The 15,320-nt window shown below is 44.1% G+C and overlaps 3 protein-coding genes across 3 annotated transcripts; 2 read left to right on the top strand and 1 right to left on the bottom strand.

Annotated features, from left to right (window-relative positions):
• Positions 1–227: 227 nt before the first annotated feature.
• On the top strand, positions 228–6,402 carry lin28aa (lin-28 homolog Aa). Its single transcript, XM_061289036.1, has 4 exons — positions 228–258; positions 391–566; positions 4,029–4,213; positions 6,165–6,402. The coding sequence occupies exons 1-4, from the start codon at positions 228–230 to the stop codon at positions 6,400–6,402; spliced, it is 630 nt and encodes a 209-aa protein (XP_061145020.1).
• A 2,869-nt stretch (positions 6,403–9,271) lies between these two features.
• On the top strand, positions 9,272–11,918 carry mecr (mitochondrial trans-2-enoyl-CoA reductase). Its single transcript, XM_061289562.1, has 10 exons — positions 9,272–9,541; positions 9,785–9,882; positions 10,008–10,139; positions 10,214–10,357; positions 10,468–10,570; positions 10,708–10,810; positions 10,922–10,995; positions 11,074–11,134; positions 11,217–11,289; positions 11,432–11,918. Exons 1-10 carry the CDS (start codon positions 9,360–9,362, stop codon positions 11,587–11,589), a joined length of 1,128 nt encoding a protein of 375 aa, XP_061145546.1. The 5' UTR covers positions 9,272–9,359; the 3' UTR covers positions 11,590–11,918.
• On the bottom strand, positions 11,721–14,753 carry smpdl3b (sphingomyelin phosphodiesterase acid like 3B). Its single transcript, XM_061289554.1, has 8 exons — positions 14,596–14,753; positions 14,308–14,521; positions 13,845–13,942; positions 13,610–13,753; positions 13,179–13,348; positions 12,921–13,101; positions 12,720–12,853; positions 11,721–12,622 (listed from the first exon to the last, which is right to left on the bottom strand). Exons 1-8 carry the CDS (start codon positions 14,654–14,656, stop codon positions 12,248–12,250), a joined length of 1,377 nt encoding a protein of 458 aa, XP_061145538.1. The 5' UTR covers positions 14,657–14,753; the 3' UTR covers positions 11,721–12,247.
• Between the last annotated feature and the right edge of the window lie 567 nt (positions 14,754–15,320).

Here is a 15,320-nt window from a genome sequence, read left to right as displayed (position 1 = left end):
AACCAACCAACCCCTCATTGTTTCACAAGCATGGACCAACCAACCAACCAACCAACCCCTGCCTCCCCCTTTTTTTGTTTACCGCCCCCCCCCCCCCTCCCTTCTGCTTTCTCCGGTTGCGCCGCTCTCCTTCACTTTTTGCGCGATATAGTGGCGACGGACGGCTTGCGTGGATTGCTGCGTGTGCATGCGTGGGTGCTCTCATCTTTTCACGCAGAGGACGAGATATGGGCTCCGTTTCCAACCAGGAATTCTCAGGTCGAGTATCAACCCATTTGTGCGCTGCTTAATTGATTAATTGCGCCTATTTGTTCGTTTTGGCGGGGTGGGGGTCAGCAAACGATTTTTTTTAAAATTATGTCCGTGTAATTAATTAATTTTTTTTTTTAGGGGTTTGCAAGGCGGACGAAGACGAGGGCCCCAGCCCGGCCGAGGAGGACTCGGAGACCCTCCAGGGCCAGGGTTCGTGCAAGTGGTTCAACGTGCGCATGGGTTTCGGCTTCCTGTCCATGACGAGCCGGGACGGCGTGCAGCTGGACGAGCCCGTGGATGTCTTCGTACATCAGGTAAATTCCACGCGAAAATAAGAATAAATCACACAAAATACAACCAGAGAATATTTTAGTTTGGCAAAATCACGGAATTGTGTTTTTGTGGGGCGAAATTGTGTTTTGGGGGGGTTTGGGATTTTTTTCCGGGTTTTTTTTTTTTTTTTTTTTGGTGTGGTGGTAGTGGAGCTGGGGGTTGGTGTCAAGCTCCGTGAGTGTCGTTCCCACCCCCAGTAGGGGGGGAACACGTGGAAGCATGGTTCAAGCCCAGATGCTGGCTTTCCAAAGTCATTTTATTCCCATTTTCAGATCATGGATTTGCAAATGTGTCAAAGAAGTTAGAATCTATATTAGCTATACGATCTGAATCTGATTGTTCAGAGCTTTTCCAAAGAGTTTCTGCATCCAAAGGTGAAATGCCTTTGATCAATGAATATATTCTCTAAATCTGTCAAGTGCTTTTGGCATTTTCTGGGATTTTTAAATGAAGGTCCAATGCCTTGCAGAAGTGCTGGATTTCTTTTGTTTGTTCATGAAAATGATGCTCTATGCTGCAAAATAACAAACAGTGGATATAGAAAATGAAGCCAGACTGAAGTTTGGAGGCCTTCCATCTCAAACAACACTGGCAAAAAATGAAATACTTTTAAAATGACTTTTAAATGGACTTCCATGAGCTTATCATAAATGTTTCCATCCAAAAACGTCACGATTATTCTTCTTCTTATTTTGCAAAATCTACATCTCCTAATAAATGACATCTTTGAAAAAGCAATTGACACATTAGGCATTATTTTCCATGCCAAAAAAAGTCAATTTTTCATTCCAAGTTTAATTTTTTCAGGACATCTTAGGAAAAGTTAAACATCCCAAATGATTACTTACAAATGAAATCTTCCCACTTAAAAGCTTTGAAATATTGACTGCCCTTCCGTATTTCTTAACTGCCTTCCAATTTCATTCCACCTCCTCTTTTTTTTTTTCTTTCTCCACCATCTACATTTCAAGCAATCCCACTTTGATTCTTTCACTCCATCATTCTCTTGTGTACATTAATGAGGTGTCTTTCTTTTTATATCAGGCAGACTAGCACAGGTATTAAAAAAAAAGAGAGAGGTGAGGATGACGAGTGTGCCCCCCCCCCCCCCCCCCCACACACACACACACACGCGCGTACACACACGCACGCGCACACAGTCACACTGCCTCCGGTGCAGTGTGATAAGATAAAGACTTAGCATGTGAATGAAAGGAGCGCCTGCTCGCTGCCTCATTCACTTCAAGGTTCCTGTCGTAAATTCATTCAACCCCCACAAACCCGAATCCACGCAAGTTGAGAACACATGGGCTAAAAGAAAAGAAAAAAAAATACAAATTGCCATTAAATGTAATGAATAGCTGCATTTTTTTAAATCTGTTTAATTATTGCTATTGGAGGCGATGTAAACCTGAAATTCTATTACCCAATTTTATTTATAAACGAAAACAGATGAGCAACAGTGAGGTTAAAACAAAAGAATATTAAATGTGATTCAGACAGAGATTAAGTTTAAAAAAGACTCATTATAATGCAATGAATCCCAACATAAGATTTAATGTTTTGTTTTCATATAGAATAACCTGACACGAAATTCTTAAAAATAGAGCCACAAATTATTATTAAAAAATCTGAGCAGATTTTTACTTTATTAAACCTAAAACTAAATTTAAAAAAAGACACAGATGCATATCAAACGTAATGAATCAGCACATAATGGCGCTCGAGTGACTTTATAAAACCTTCAATTGAATTCCAAAAAATGTAATCTATTAAACTGTGCAGATAATAAAGGCTTGCGTGTTGCGCGCCTTAAATAATGATAGCAAACAATAGAAATATCATTTTTGCACGAGTGAGCAACAAAGGGCAAGCTAATCCAATTAAATACAATCTTTGCACCAGTGAGCTAGAAAGGGCAAATTAATCCAATTAATTAATCACATCCAAAGGATTAAACGCGTCCCGATTTGGGGAAGTTGACTTTTACGTGACCTGTCTCAATCATCAGGGTCATTACAAAGTGCAGCTCAAGTTGAAGCTTGCAGCCAATGGCCAACAATCCCATTTGCGTGTGTGTGGCACTGATGCATTCTGAAAGGTTATGGAAACATAAAAAAGAAAAAGAGCCCGAGAGACAGACAGGCTCGGGCTGTAAAATTAGTAGCCGCGTGTCACAGAAAGTCAACTCCCAGGATCCATTGGGCCTTTTGTGCAGGTGGACAATGGGGCCATACATGTGAATGGGGCGCCCCTCCACGTGTGACCGAGTCCCTCTTTGTCTCATGGACAGTTGCACACTCAAGCCTCTGATGTCTTCCTCGCCCGTTACGGAACTAAACTCCAGAGTAGTTTTACTGTAAGGACAAAAAAAAAAAAATAGGATGCAAAAAGTCAATCTTCCTGTTGATGGCCGCTAGTTTCAAACGTGGGAGAGGAAGTGGGGTGATGAGCAGCTTCTGGTTTGCTCACGTAGCACTTTGCAATTTGTTATCGTAATGAGTCAACCAAGCTGGAAATCGGGAGAATTTTCCAGAATTTTAAGGCTTCAATATATTTTATGATGGCTAAAAAAATGGCATTTTCTGGTATATTTGAGAGAAAAACATTCTGTATTGTCTGCTTAGCCTAATGCTATCATGGCTAGTAATTGCTGCCTCCTAGTTAGCAAACGACTGGCAAATTTCTCTTGAAATATATTCTGAACGTTTGAGCAAATTCTGGTGCCGGCGCTAGTTTGGCGAGTGAGGCCTTGGCGGAAGGTTTTGATCTACCGAGAGATTTTTCAATTTATTGCTTGGGGGGGTGGGCACAATTTCCAAAAGCCTTTTTATCCTCATCGTTAGTCGTCTTGAACGTAACTTTTTGTCATTTGATTAATTCACTGCCCCCGCCACCTCCTTTTCCGGCACGCGTCGTCACGCAAACCCCGAAATTAAATCGCAAATCAAAATGTCGCGGGCTTCCGCAGGGTGGGCTGTTTATTCGTGGGGCGAGGGAGGGAGGGAAGGAGGGAGGAGGTTAGGGTTAGGGTTAATCAAAGGAAGACATCACTCAAACCAACACCACCCCCCACCCATCCACCCTACCCTAAAACTTTTAATCTTGTTCGTCTGTGTGCCCAACAACCATCCAAGGAATGTCATTCTGATCAACCCCACGCACACACACACACACACACACACACCCTTGCCTTGCCTTCCCACCCCACCCCCATCCCCTTTAGATTGGAGCAGTGGTCAGTGTTAGCCAAGTGGGGGGCTGCAGTGTGGAATGCTGTTCCTCCATCCAGAGAGCGAGGTGGGGGGGATGGGTTGAAGGTTACCCACATCAGGTTGACCATTGGGGTGGGGTGGCTCATTAAGCAATACCGCTGAGTCTAATTCTATTCTCAAAGTACAAGTACTTGGTCAAAAAAGATTGAGTCATTGTTTCTTCTCCAGAGCAAGTTACACATGGACGGCTTCCGCAGTCTGAAGGAAGGCGAAGCTGTGGAGTTTACCTTCAAAAAGTCCCCCAAAGGCCTGGAGTCCCAGCGGGTCACGGGCCCCGGTGGGATCCACTGCCTGGGCAGCGAGCGCAGACCCAAAGGCAAGAAAGTCCAGAAGCGACGCTCCAAAGGAGATCGGTAAGCAAATGGAGTCGAGTCAGACGGGAAAATAGCGTTCGGAACTCGGCATTAGAAAGTGTTACTTTAAAATAATATCGATCTGGAAACAAAGCCGGGAGCAAGCCAAAGTAACCGCAAACCCCCCTTGCCCCCCCCCCCTCATTTGCATAGGCAGAGGTTTGACGTGTGAACCTGGATCAATAACTGTTTAAATTTGGAGAAGCCCCACCCCCCACCCCAGCCCAACACCAAAAGCCTTCACCAAACAAAAATGTCCGTTCATTTGAAATATTTGTGATTTTCGTGGTTGGTGAGCCCATCCCAAAGACTGCACGGATGTAGGTGATGTTTTGTGTAGCTCCCAAGAACTGCATGGATGGGGGTCATGTTTTGTGTTTCGCTCCTCTCTGAATATCATTAAGGCGCTGGCCGGCCGGCCGGCCGGGGGTTAGAGGTGTATCACCTTCACCCTGCTGTCATTTGTGATTAGAGCCACCGAGTAGTCGGTGGGAGAGTGGACATGGGTACGGACATCCCTCGGCCGCGTTGAGAAGATATCGTTCGCCCCTTCGCCACTATTTTGTATTAGTACTATTCCGCGCTTCATTTTATTTTCTTTTTTTTCTTTTCGGCTTGACCAAAATAACTAAAATATACGTTTGGGCTTTAGGTCTAGGTTCTGATTATTATTATTTTTTAAATGACGTTCACATTTCCACGGGGGAGTAAAGAAAGTTTTTTTTTCCCCGAGCCTGACCAAAATAAAAATATGTTTGGGCCTTAGGTTTAGGTTCTGATTCTGAATTTTGAAATAAAGTCCACATTTCCACAGGGGAGTAAAAGAAAGCGCTGTCCGTTTAATTGATAACAGATGCGAGAGGCGAGGCAAGCGGGTGAAAGGTCAGTGTTGCCATGGGAACAATGTAGGAGTAAATGCAAGCAAAGCGCTGTGGTGCTGGGTAAGGGGTCAGGGTTCAGAGGTCATTACTGCCGCCCTCCCGGACAAAGGAGCACTTCCCTTTGGCGCTCCTGACGACGGATGCTGATTCAAGGGCGGTGCCGTGACGCCGCGGGCTTAGATGCCCGTACGGCGTCCTCAGCGGGCAAAAGCAGCTCATTTGTTTCAACTTCAATGGTGCAAAGGGGATGACCCCCCTCCCGGTAGCGAGTGACCACCCCACCCCACGCCCACCATCCATCCATCCATCTGTCCTACACGCGTGGTCTGTTCTATGGATTTTCTGTCCATTTCCACCCGTGCCCGCTCCTCTCCGCTGTAACGCTGCTGGCATCGTATTGGACCTCGAGTTCAACGCTAGTGAGGCAAAGAACGAGAACAGATCGTCTCTTTTCATTCAAATGGATTCAGTTGCATACGAATAATTGTTTGACGTCCAACTGTTATTGTCGATTGAATGGATTTGAATTCCATTTGAAAAAGAGCCAAATTGTATTGACTTGAAATATTCCCGATCGCTTTCACTTTGCCCTCCGCAAAGTACAATTCGAAATAATTCGCTGTCTGATGAAGCTGCCATGATATAATAGATAACCTGCGGAGGTATGTTGAAATTGGTGCCATCTGTGACCTGATGTGCCCCCGTCAGATGTACAGTCGAGATCAAATGGCGCCCTCTTGTGGCGAGTAACAGTCTTTTAATCCGGTCATATTGCGGGAAAAACTCCATTCCACTTCTGATGTCATTTTCAAGAAGTCATATTTATATAGTACGTATATATCATTATTTATATATATATTTATCTTTTTTTTTTTTTTAAGAAGGTGGGGATTATTTTTGTGAAAATATCTTTTGAAAAATGCTGTAATACGTAACCATTTTTTGAATGATCCTTTATGCCACTCTAATATAATGGACGATTCATAGTAATTCAGTGAAAAGGTCACCATATTGACCATATTAAGGGGATTCACGATAACAACTGATGCACCATCGTGATATTCTTGCAGGTGCTACAACTGCGGCGGTCTGGACCACCACGCCAAAGAGTGCAAGTTGCCGCCTCAGCCTAAAAAGTGCCACTTCTGCCAGAGCATCGATCACATGGTGGCCAACTGTCCAATCAAAGCACAGCAGCCCTCGCCGGCTTCTCAGGGAAAGCCGTCCGCCCTGAAGGTCAACGAGGAGGAGAAAGGTGGACACGCCTCCACCCCGCCACCGCCACCTCCTCAAGAGGCCTCCGAATAGGCCTAGCGGAGGTATTCTGTGTTTTTTTTTTTTTTTTCTTTCCTTGGAAGGTGGGCAGTATTGGTTAGCACAGAGGCCAATCAAACTGCTTGGACTGAGGAATCGCCTCCAGTCTGAAGCTTCTTTTGGAGCTACCTCAGGTCAAAACAAGTTTTCTCAAGAAGAATGTTGCTGATTTTTTTTTTTTTTTAATTTGTTGTTATCGCGTACACTCAGGAATACTGCGGTATTATTGCACTCTTTCCAATAGTGAGAATCACTGAGGATGTTTCAAGACCTTCACTTCCGGTTGGCAAAAACTTCGACAAACCCTCATGTCGGTTGTATCGTACAAATCTTTACAACATTCACTCAATTGGTTCTGATTGAGTCGCTTTAATTTTTATTTTTTTATGATAAACCTCATCGGCAGTAATCGATCACTTTTTGCCACCCGGAAGTACCCTGGCGCCTTTCGTTTATTATGAAAAGTAGGGCCCGACTGATTAATCGGCCAGCAGACTTAATTGGCGGATATTACCTCTTCAAAAAAAAGTCAAAAATCGGACGATTTTTGATTTTTTTTTTTTCTCTCTATTGTAACAAATGTTAAAAGACAAAAGATTGTAAAATGGTCAATCTTCACGCTTATAATTAGCATCTACATTGTTGTTAGCATTAAGGGACCAAAAACGTTATTTTATTCATTATACTTGCGTTTTATTAATCGGCCAAGTAATCAGTTATTAGAATTTTGCTCAGCTAAATATTAAAATTGACAAGGGCTTAGAAAAAGAAAGAAAAAACAACAACAATGCCAGGTCTTAATGAAAACATCTGTCGGAGATGATTGAAAAAAAAAAAAATCAACCTTCATAGCTCACTTTGGATAGAATTCCAATCAATTTTGTCTCCAATCAGAGTTACCAAAGGCATATACGTTACATCATCAGTACTATTAAGCGCACACGAGAGCGTGACATCCATCACTTCCGATTGTCGTTACTGAGGTCTTCAGCTAGCGCTCCTCTTGCTACTTGAAAACAAAGCGCACACTGTGATGTTACCAGTGGGATGGCTGGTGTGTTTTTTTAGTCCCTAACCCTTCTTCCCTATTTTAGTGTTGTTTTTTTTTAAGATCCAAAGTGATCATTATTTGAGACACCACCCTCCCAAGTGTTGGGTCATCTGTGCTGGAAACAGCCAAGCCAAGCCGAGGAGCCCGTACTAGCTAGCTAAATCGGCGCTATACTCCCGTTTTACAGGAGACGCCGACGCTCTCAATTAATATATAATATGTAAAATTATTCCTTTTTTTTTTTTTTTTTTTTTTTTTTTTTTTTTTTAGAAAGAGAGAGAAAAATAATCATGCTACGTATTTATTTTCATCCAGAATTAGGCGTTCCAACACTCAGGTAACTTAATCGGTGCCCTTTGATTATCGAGTTCAGCACAGTAGAAAATCGAGACGGACGTAATCATCGGTGTTCGATGGGTTCAATTTGTCCAATTGGACCCATGCTAATAAGAAACTGGCATGGAAGTAGGAGTTCAGAACATTCAGAGACATTCAGGTTGATGAATTTATCCCTCATTGTCCATCAAGTTTACTGCCCATCTCGTGTATGAATTTACTATTCAGCATCAGCAACGTACAGAATGTAATTTACGGGTATATAGTATTTTTAACCAATTCCTCAATTTTTTTTTTCCCTCAAATCATTTTGTTAAGCTTCTATCTATGCCAAAACCAATGCAATGTGCACTAATGATGTGTCAGATGCATAATTTTTTTTTTAAAATCAATATATATTCCGGTTAGCCTCTTAAGAATGACCTCTCCTTTTATATATGTTTTAGTTTTTTGATTCCCGCGCTCGTCGGCTCACCTCAGGAAATAAAACACCCGTTTCGAAAACTCAGGGAATAGTTCGGACGGGTTAGAAAGGAGTCGACGAGCGCACGCCGAATGTTGTACACGCGCCGCCGTTATTTGTCGTGGAATGGTCGAAGATGGTGATGTAGTTGAATATTATATATGAAGGGGTGGTGATGGGGGGGGGGCTTTAATAGTGAAATCATCCTTTCAAAATGTGGCTTGTTCTAGACTATCAGTGCTAATGACACACTCGCACTTGTTCAGATTGGATCCGAGTGAAGGGGAACCTACAAGCAAACAAAACCTCAAAGTAACTGATAAAAAAATAAATAAAAAGGTCCTACCTCCCCAACTTGGATAAGCTGCAAAATGCTCAGGGTAACTCTTTGTTTGTGACCATCAGCCATTTTTGTTTTTTTTTGTTCGTGATGTATCTTATCAATTGAATGGCTCGAGATAATTTCCACCCAAAGGGTACCAAAGAATGTGCATTTGTTACTGATGAATGTAATCAATGTTTACTGCCATGGAAACAATGATCTTGATCTCAGGCTAGTTTTTGTCCAAGATGAGCAGTGTGTAGTGTTTACTGCCATGATGTTTTGATATGTAAAGATCCTTCTCCATTTCAAAATAAATATGACAATACTCATGTTTTCTGCTCAAGCACTCACTGGACACTTCTTTTGGTACAGAATGTGAATTAGTTATATCCAAAATGCTGACTTTACAATAAGCTGTATGATAATGCTGGTTTATAATGTCAGGAGTGATCATTTAATATTTAGTCAAATATTTTCCAAATCACAAATTAAATCGATATATTCTAGTCGGCATGTCAAAACACTAACTTGTGTTTTCCAATATTAGTAAGAATGATTAAAACGTAAAAAATAATGATAAAGTAGCAGTTATACTTTCGGTGTCAAGTGGTTTTAAAGAAAAAAAAAAAAATCCGCTCCGACATATAAACTCTGTCCACTTGGGGGCGCTGTTTTTTATTGACATACTTATTACGTCATTCCAACATGGCCGCCCCCGTCCGGCAAGATTAGCTAAACTAGCCCTCGCCGAATATTGTGTCCGTTTTCACGTCACAATGTGGCCACAACTTGGCACCGGCTGTTATACAAACGTTTTACTTTGTAGAAGAAGCTTGTTGGCCGCCGCTTTTGACAAACGTCGCCGAGGAGCAGCTCAAGCTGATAAGAACATCCGCCACCTGAGCCGCTGCAAAGCTCTGGTGTACACAAACCACGGAGATCCTGCCCATGTCGTACAGTAAGGATTTCAAAACAATGTGCTTTTTTGTCTTCATTACTGGCTCAAATGAGTTTGGCGTTTTTATATGTTTATGTAATGTTATTCTAATTTGTTTGATTGTATTTCATGTTTTACTAATGGAAGCCTGCGTCTCGCTAGTAGGACCAATTAAGACCACTGACTAATTTCAGGAAACACAGCACATTGTTTTTACAATCCTGTGCCAACTTTTGAGGATAATGTGAAGACTATGTCCATTAGGTTGCAGAATGTAGACCTTCGCCCACTGGGTCCAAAAGATGTTCTGGTTAAAATCCTGGCCGCTCCCATCAACCCATCTGACATCAACATGATCCAAGGTACCAAAAATTGTTGAAGCTCAAGAATTTTGACAGTGAACCCACCCTTTTCACAACACTCTAAATGGAGCTCCTCCCCTCAAATAGTTGCTTGACACCACATTATCACGTTTGTTTTTTTTCAGGGACGTATGCCATTCTGCCCGACCTCCCAGCCATCGGTGGCAATGAGGGCGTGGCCCAGGTGGTGGAGGTGGGCGGCCAGGTCACGTCTCTGCAAAAAGGAGACTGGGTCATCCCAAGAGATGCCGGATTGGGTAAATGAACACTTGTGGCACCTAGCTGGCGTACGCGAGTGACCCGTTTGCAGCTTCCGGGTTTCCGTCGACAGGCACGTGGAGGACGGCGGCTGTGTTGGACGAAGAAGACGTGATCTCGGTGCCTGGAGACATCCCCCTGATGGCGGCCGCCACACTCGGGGTGAACCCCTGCACTGCTTTCAGGATGCTGGCTGATTTTGAGCACCTGGAGCCAGGTAAAAAACAGCACTTCATTTCATCCTGGAAAAAGACAATATTTAAAATGTACTAAATGCTAAAACCAAACATCCCAGATAGGTTGACTTGACAGCGGTTGACTTTGCAGGTGATTCGGTGATCCAGAATGCAGCCAACAGTGGCGTGGGACAGGCGCTCATTCAGATTGCAGCGGCGAGGGGGATAAAAACCATCAACGTCCTCCGAGACAGGTTGAATGGGAATCATCATGATGTGTTTACTAACTGCCCAGGCCTACTATGCTGACTCAAATATAATTTCTAAAGATATGTGAGGCTTCATGCTGTGACTCAAGTTGACACCTGTGTACTTTTCTTTCTTTACAAAGGCCAGAGTTCACCCAGCTCAGTGATAGGCTGAAAGCGCTGGGAGCGAGTCACGTGATCAAGGAGGACGCACTGAGACGGCCCGAGATGAAGGAACTCTTCAAGGCGCGTCTTGTCAAAACAGTCCATCCGTTCGTTGACGCTAGCGCCGGCCGGTGTGACAACTGGGCACCCGGGAAAGCTACCAACTGAATAATTTGGGGTCTTTCTTTGCAGATGTGTCCAAAGCCCAAACTGGCTTTGAATGCGGTTGGAGGGAAGAGTGCCATCGAACTGCTTCGTCATCTCCGGTGAGCACGCTGCTCAGTCTAAAAAAAAAAAAAAAAGGAAAAAACAGTTGTTTTGTAACACAAGCGTGTTGACGGCAGGATTGGAGGGTCCATGGTGACCTACGGAGGGATGTCCAAACAGCCCGTGACTGTCCCTGTGGTACGCCGCATTATCACCTTGATCATTTAACTCCTAGCCAAATGATTTTTTTTCCTCATGTTATAACTATCTGCTTTCCTAGAGTGCTCTTATTTTCAAGGACGTGAAAGTGTGCGGCTTCTGGGTGACGCAGTGGAAGAGACAACACTCAATTGGTGAGGTGGCACAAGTACCTGCGTACCCTTGACCGATTATGGAAAATTGAGTTTATGTCGCATTATAAATGTCATATTGGGATGGCGCGCATATCAAATGAGGTTTGATCGGACTAAAATGCTCCGTTGTTTGCGGATCCAGGAGCGTTCAGAAGCATGCTGGACGAGCTGTGCTCCCTGGTCCGCCAGGGAAAGCTGAGCGCTCCCGCCTGTGCCGAGGTGGCCCTGGGTGACTACCGCCAAGCTCTGGACGCCGCCATGCAGCCTTTCACCTCGGCCAAGCAGATCCTGATCACGTGATGAAGAGTCACCATGTCAGGTTGAAAGTTCACCATTGCACAATCTTCTTTTATGAGCCATTTATTGATACTTAAGAGGCGTGCGTCCAGGATGGACTCATTCCGGCTTTATCGTAGGCCATATAATCAACATAAAGACTGATACTGTTTATTTCATTTTTAAGCGGCAAACAAAGAGTAGTATATTTTGTAGAAACGAGGAATGAACTAAATCTATGAAAGCCATACAGGTGATGAGAAGCTAAATGTTCCTGCTTTATGTTTACAATTGTCGTATCTACTTGGCAGATTTTTAGATCACATTAAAATCCAAAGCTTTGTCAATTGAAAGGCTACAGTGTGTGTTTGAAGGGAGTGGATAAACAAAGTCTACACACCCCATTTCAACTTTTCACTTTTCCATATGGACAAACAATGAAAGCAACCCTTCATGACCTGTACAACTTAAGTGAAATACAAGTGGAAGTATAAAATAAATAACTGAGATAATGGAAAAGGAAATGGGGTGAACATTACGGTAGTCCATGTCTTACTCTGCTGTGGGATCAATGTTTTTAGATTCGGTTCAAAGTGCCAACAAGACACACACGGCTACCTACAACAAAATCATTTCCATTTGTGATTATTAGGAGGATATTCCTATCCGTGCAAATGGCCAACTACTGCAGAGCAAAAAGCAACAGGACGACGCCGGCGGCCGCGCCCACGACGCTCAGCGGGGCTCCCCCGAGGCTGCCAGCCGCCGCCTCCGTGGCCACGCAGCGCTCGTACCTTTGGTAGTCGACCTCGCGCGCGGCGCACACGTGATCCGCGCGGCATCCCTTGTCGCACTCGCTCAGGTCAAAGTTGACCGAGTTGAAGCGGTAGTACCGCTGCAGGCTGCAGTGGTCTTTGGAGATGCTCTCCAGGACCTTGTGCATGGAGGCCGGAGAGGCGTCGGCCACCTGGAAGCTCTCGGTCAGCCGGTACTCCTTCTCCCAGCGGTCCTGGCCCTTGTTGGCGCGCGTCAAGTTCAGATAGTACGTCACCACGTCCTAAAGACAAAAAAAAAAAAAAAAATGTCGAACATGCAGTACAGTAACAGCCCGTCAGGGGGTGCAATTTACAGTTTAAGTGTTCTGCCCTCCGTACTTGAACCACAAGCGTTGTGCCGTTGTATTCGAAGATGCGAATGCCAGGATTGTTGGCACCGTTCTTGACTTCGGGAAGTGTGGTCTTCCACGGCGTCACCCCCGGGCTGACGAACACGGTGCTGATGGGGGAGTCTGCAGGGAAAAGGACACATCAGAATTGGTTTCATCCACCCAAACCACAGAGTACAATTCACACGACCTTTGTTGTCGTAGAACATGCGGAAGGCGTCGGTGTGGTGGTGGCCAAAGAACTGTCCCTTAATGACTGCGTGGTGCTTCTGAATCAGTTCCAGGTAGCGCTTGTTGAACTGCGGCCTGTACCAAGGCGTGCGCCTCTTCTTCTCAAACATCCCCGGAGGGACGTGGCCGATGATGTACACCTGCACGACAAGCACGCGGTAAAGAGATTGGTGAGAAATGCCCGTTTGTCCATTTTGGTCCCGTTCTTGGACTTTGCCTTCTCTTTGTCGCCGGCCGCCTTTGCGAGAACGCCGTCGGCCCAGGCGAACTGGTTGGCCGGATCGGCATCGTTCTGGGTGACCATGTTGCGGTCGTAGTAGAGATTTGTGTTGAGCACCAACATCCTGAAACCTGGCCGATTCAAAAGTCTTTCTGTGTAGTAGCCGCCTGCAATGGAAGATGGGCAACATTTGGAGGTTGTCAAGTCATTGCTCGGATGAAACCCGGCGTTATTGTCGATTTCGAAATAAATGATTCGAATTTGGCTGCCGTTGAAATCAACTCGACTTAAGGCATATGAAAACACATCGAAAAGACAGAGTTTTAACTCCTTCACTGCCAACCCAGTTCATCTTTGACGACTATATCCGTCAATGGCACTGAATGAGTTAAGTCAGATACTCAATGTTGAAGAAGAAGAAGGAGGACCTCTTTTGAAGGTTTCCTGGGACGCTGGCTCCAACCAGCGCTCCCACATTTGGGCTGTTTGGTTGTAGATGTTGTTGTAACCACTGGGAAGCTGGCTCTTGGGGTGGTAGTCATGGTTACCCAGGGCAGAGTACACCTTGGTTTCTCCACAGATGGCAAACAACACAACGTTTATGACTCCTCATTAAAAGCGCACTGCCGACTTCCCCTTTTTCACACTTGGAGCCGGACGTACCTGGAAAAACCTTTTGGAGGATTTGGGTGAGGTTGCCGATGATGCGCAGAACGGCGTCCTCGCCCAGGTTCTCGTTGGGAACGTGCGGCGTGTCGTCTCTGCGTCAAGAGCATACGATGTTAAGAACCCGGAACTGACAGCAGAACACCTCAATGCCAATTCACCATGTTTGCTTGGAAACCCGGGCTCTATTCATTGACCCGAGCATTTGTTCAAAGTAAAAAAAGAATAAGTACTCGTCCAAATCCACTCTGAAAACTAAATACTCTTAAAAATACAACAATAATTATTAGAGGCTTGTTTTCTGCCTCGAAATAGAAAAAGCAAAATAACTAAACATGTTCTAATAAAAATAAAAAATAAATTGCAAAATTTCTCCGAAAACCAATTGAATTTGAGAGCTAAATAAAAAGGACCAAATGAAACCCAGTTTACCAAAGCTACATTGTCACCGACCACCTACCCTGTCCACACAATGAAATCTGGGTCGGGCAGAATATCCTTCATGGCGTAAATGGAGGAGTTGATGAGGGTCCAGGGGGAGTCGCAGGCGTGGTTGCCGAACGGACCTGCCTGCTCTGCTGGATTGGATCCGCTTGAGTCACACACTTTTGCGGGCTCCTTGTTCCAGTCGTAGGACGCATCCCAGTGGAGATCAGTGATGTGCCAAAAATTCCCTAATACATACCAATTGATCCACTAATACTTTTGATTTCCACACTCAGAAATATCGATAAAAGGATTGACTCACCTGACAGTGCAAAGGAGCCTTGAAAAAGCAGGCAACATAGCAGCAACTTTTCTGCTGACATGTTGAAAGGAAGCAGACACACACACAAATGTGCCTGCCAAGTTCACTTTGCATAGGAGAGGCCGGCCAGAGAGCGATATGATGTCACGCGTTTATTGCTTACGGTAATACATATTAGTCAATATTTCACCAAGCTGGGAAACCACAAGGTGTCCATTTTCATGTTACTTCTGCACGTTGCGTTACTTAGTCGCTTGGCAACTGGGTATCATTTCTCGAGCGAACTGGAAGTGTCATTATTTCCAATAGATGAGTTGTCAAATGGATTTGATATGTTTAGTTCAGCAAATACATAAAGAGCATTATGATTAGAGATTCATTTCACGTTTATTTGAAATGGCTTGTCAAAAAGGGAAGTGGGAGGAAGCGATTCTGCTTATTGAGTCCCGTCCTGATTACAACCAAGGTTTCACTACCTTCAGTCTGGAGGACTCCAATGGTATATCGCTCGCTATATACCACCGTGAAGAGAAAAGTAACAAAAGAAAAACATACATTTGACCAGTAACAAATAAACTGGAAGTTTGAATAAAAGTTACAAATTTGACCAGTATAACATGATTTGAATACAGCAATACCGAATTGCTGTATTCAAATCATGTTATCCTAAATTCATTCAATTGATTTTGTGCAATCAAGATTTTAATAACAAAAAACACGTTTTG

This window comes from Syngnathus typhle, linkage group LG10, assembly GCF_033458585.1.
Source record: "Syngnathus typhle isolate RoL2023-S1 ecotype Sweden linkage group LG10, RoL_Styp_1.0, whole genome shotgun sequence".
Classification (NCBI taxonomy): domain Eukaryota; kingdom Metazoa; phylum Chordata; class Actinopteri; order Syngnathiformes; family Syngnathidae; genus Syngnathus; species Syngnathus typhle.
This window is presented reverse-complemented; position numbering and strand designations above follow the sequence as displayed.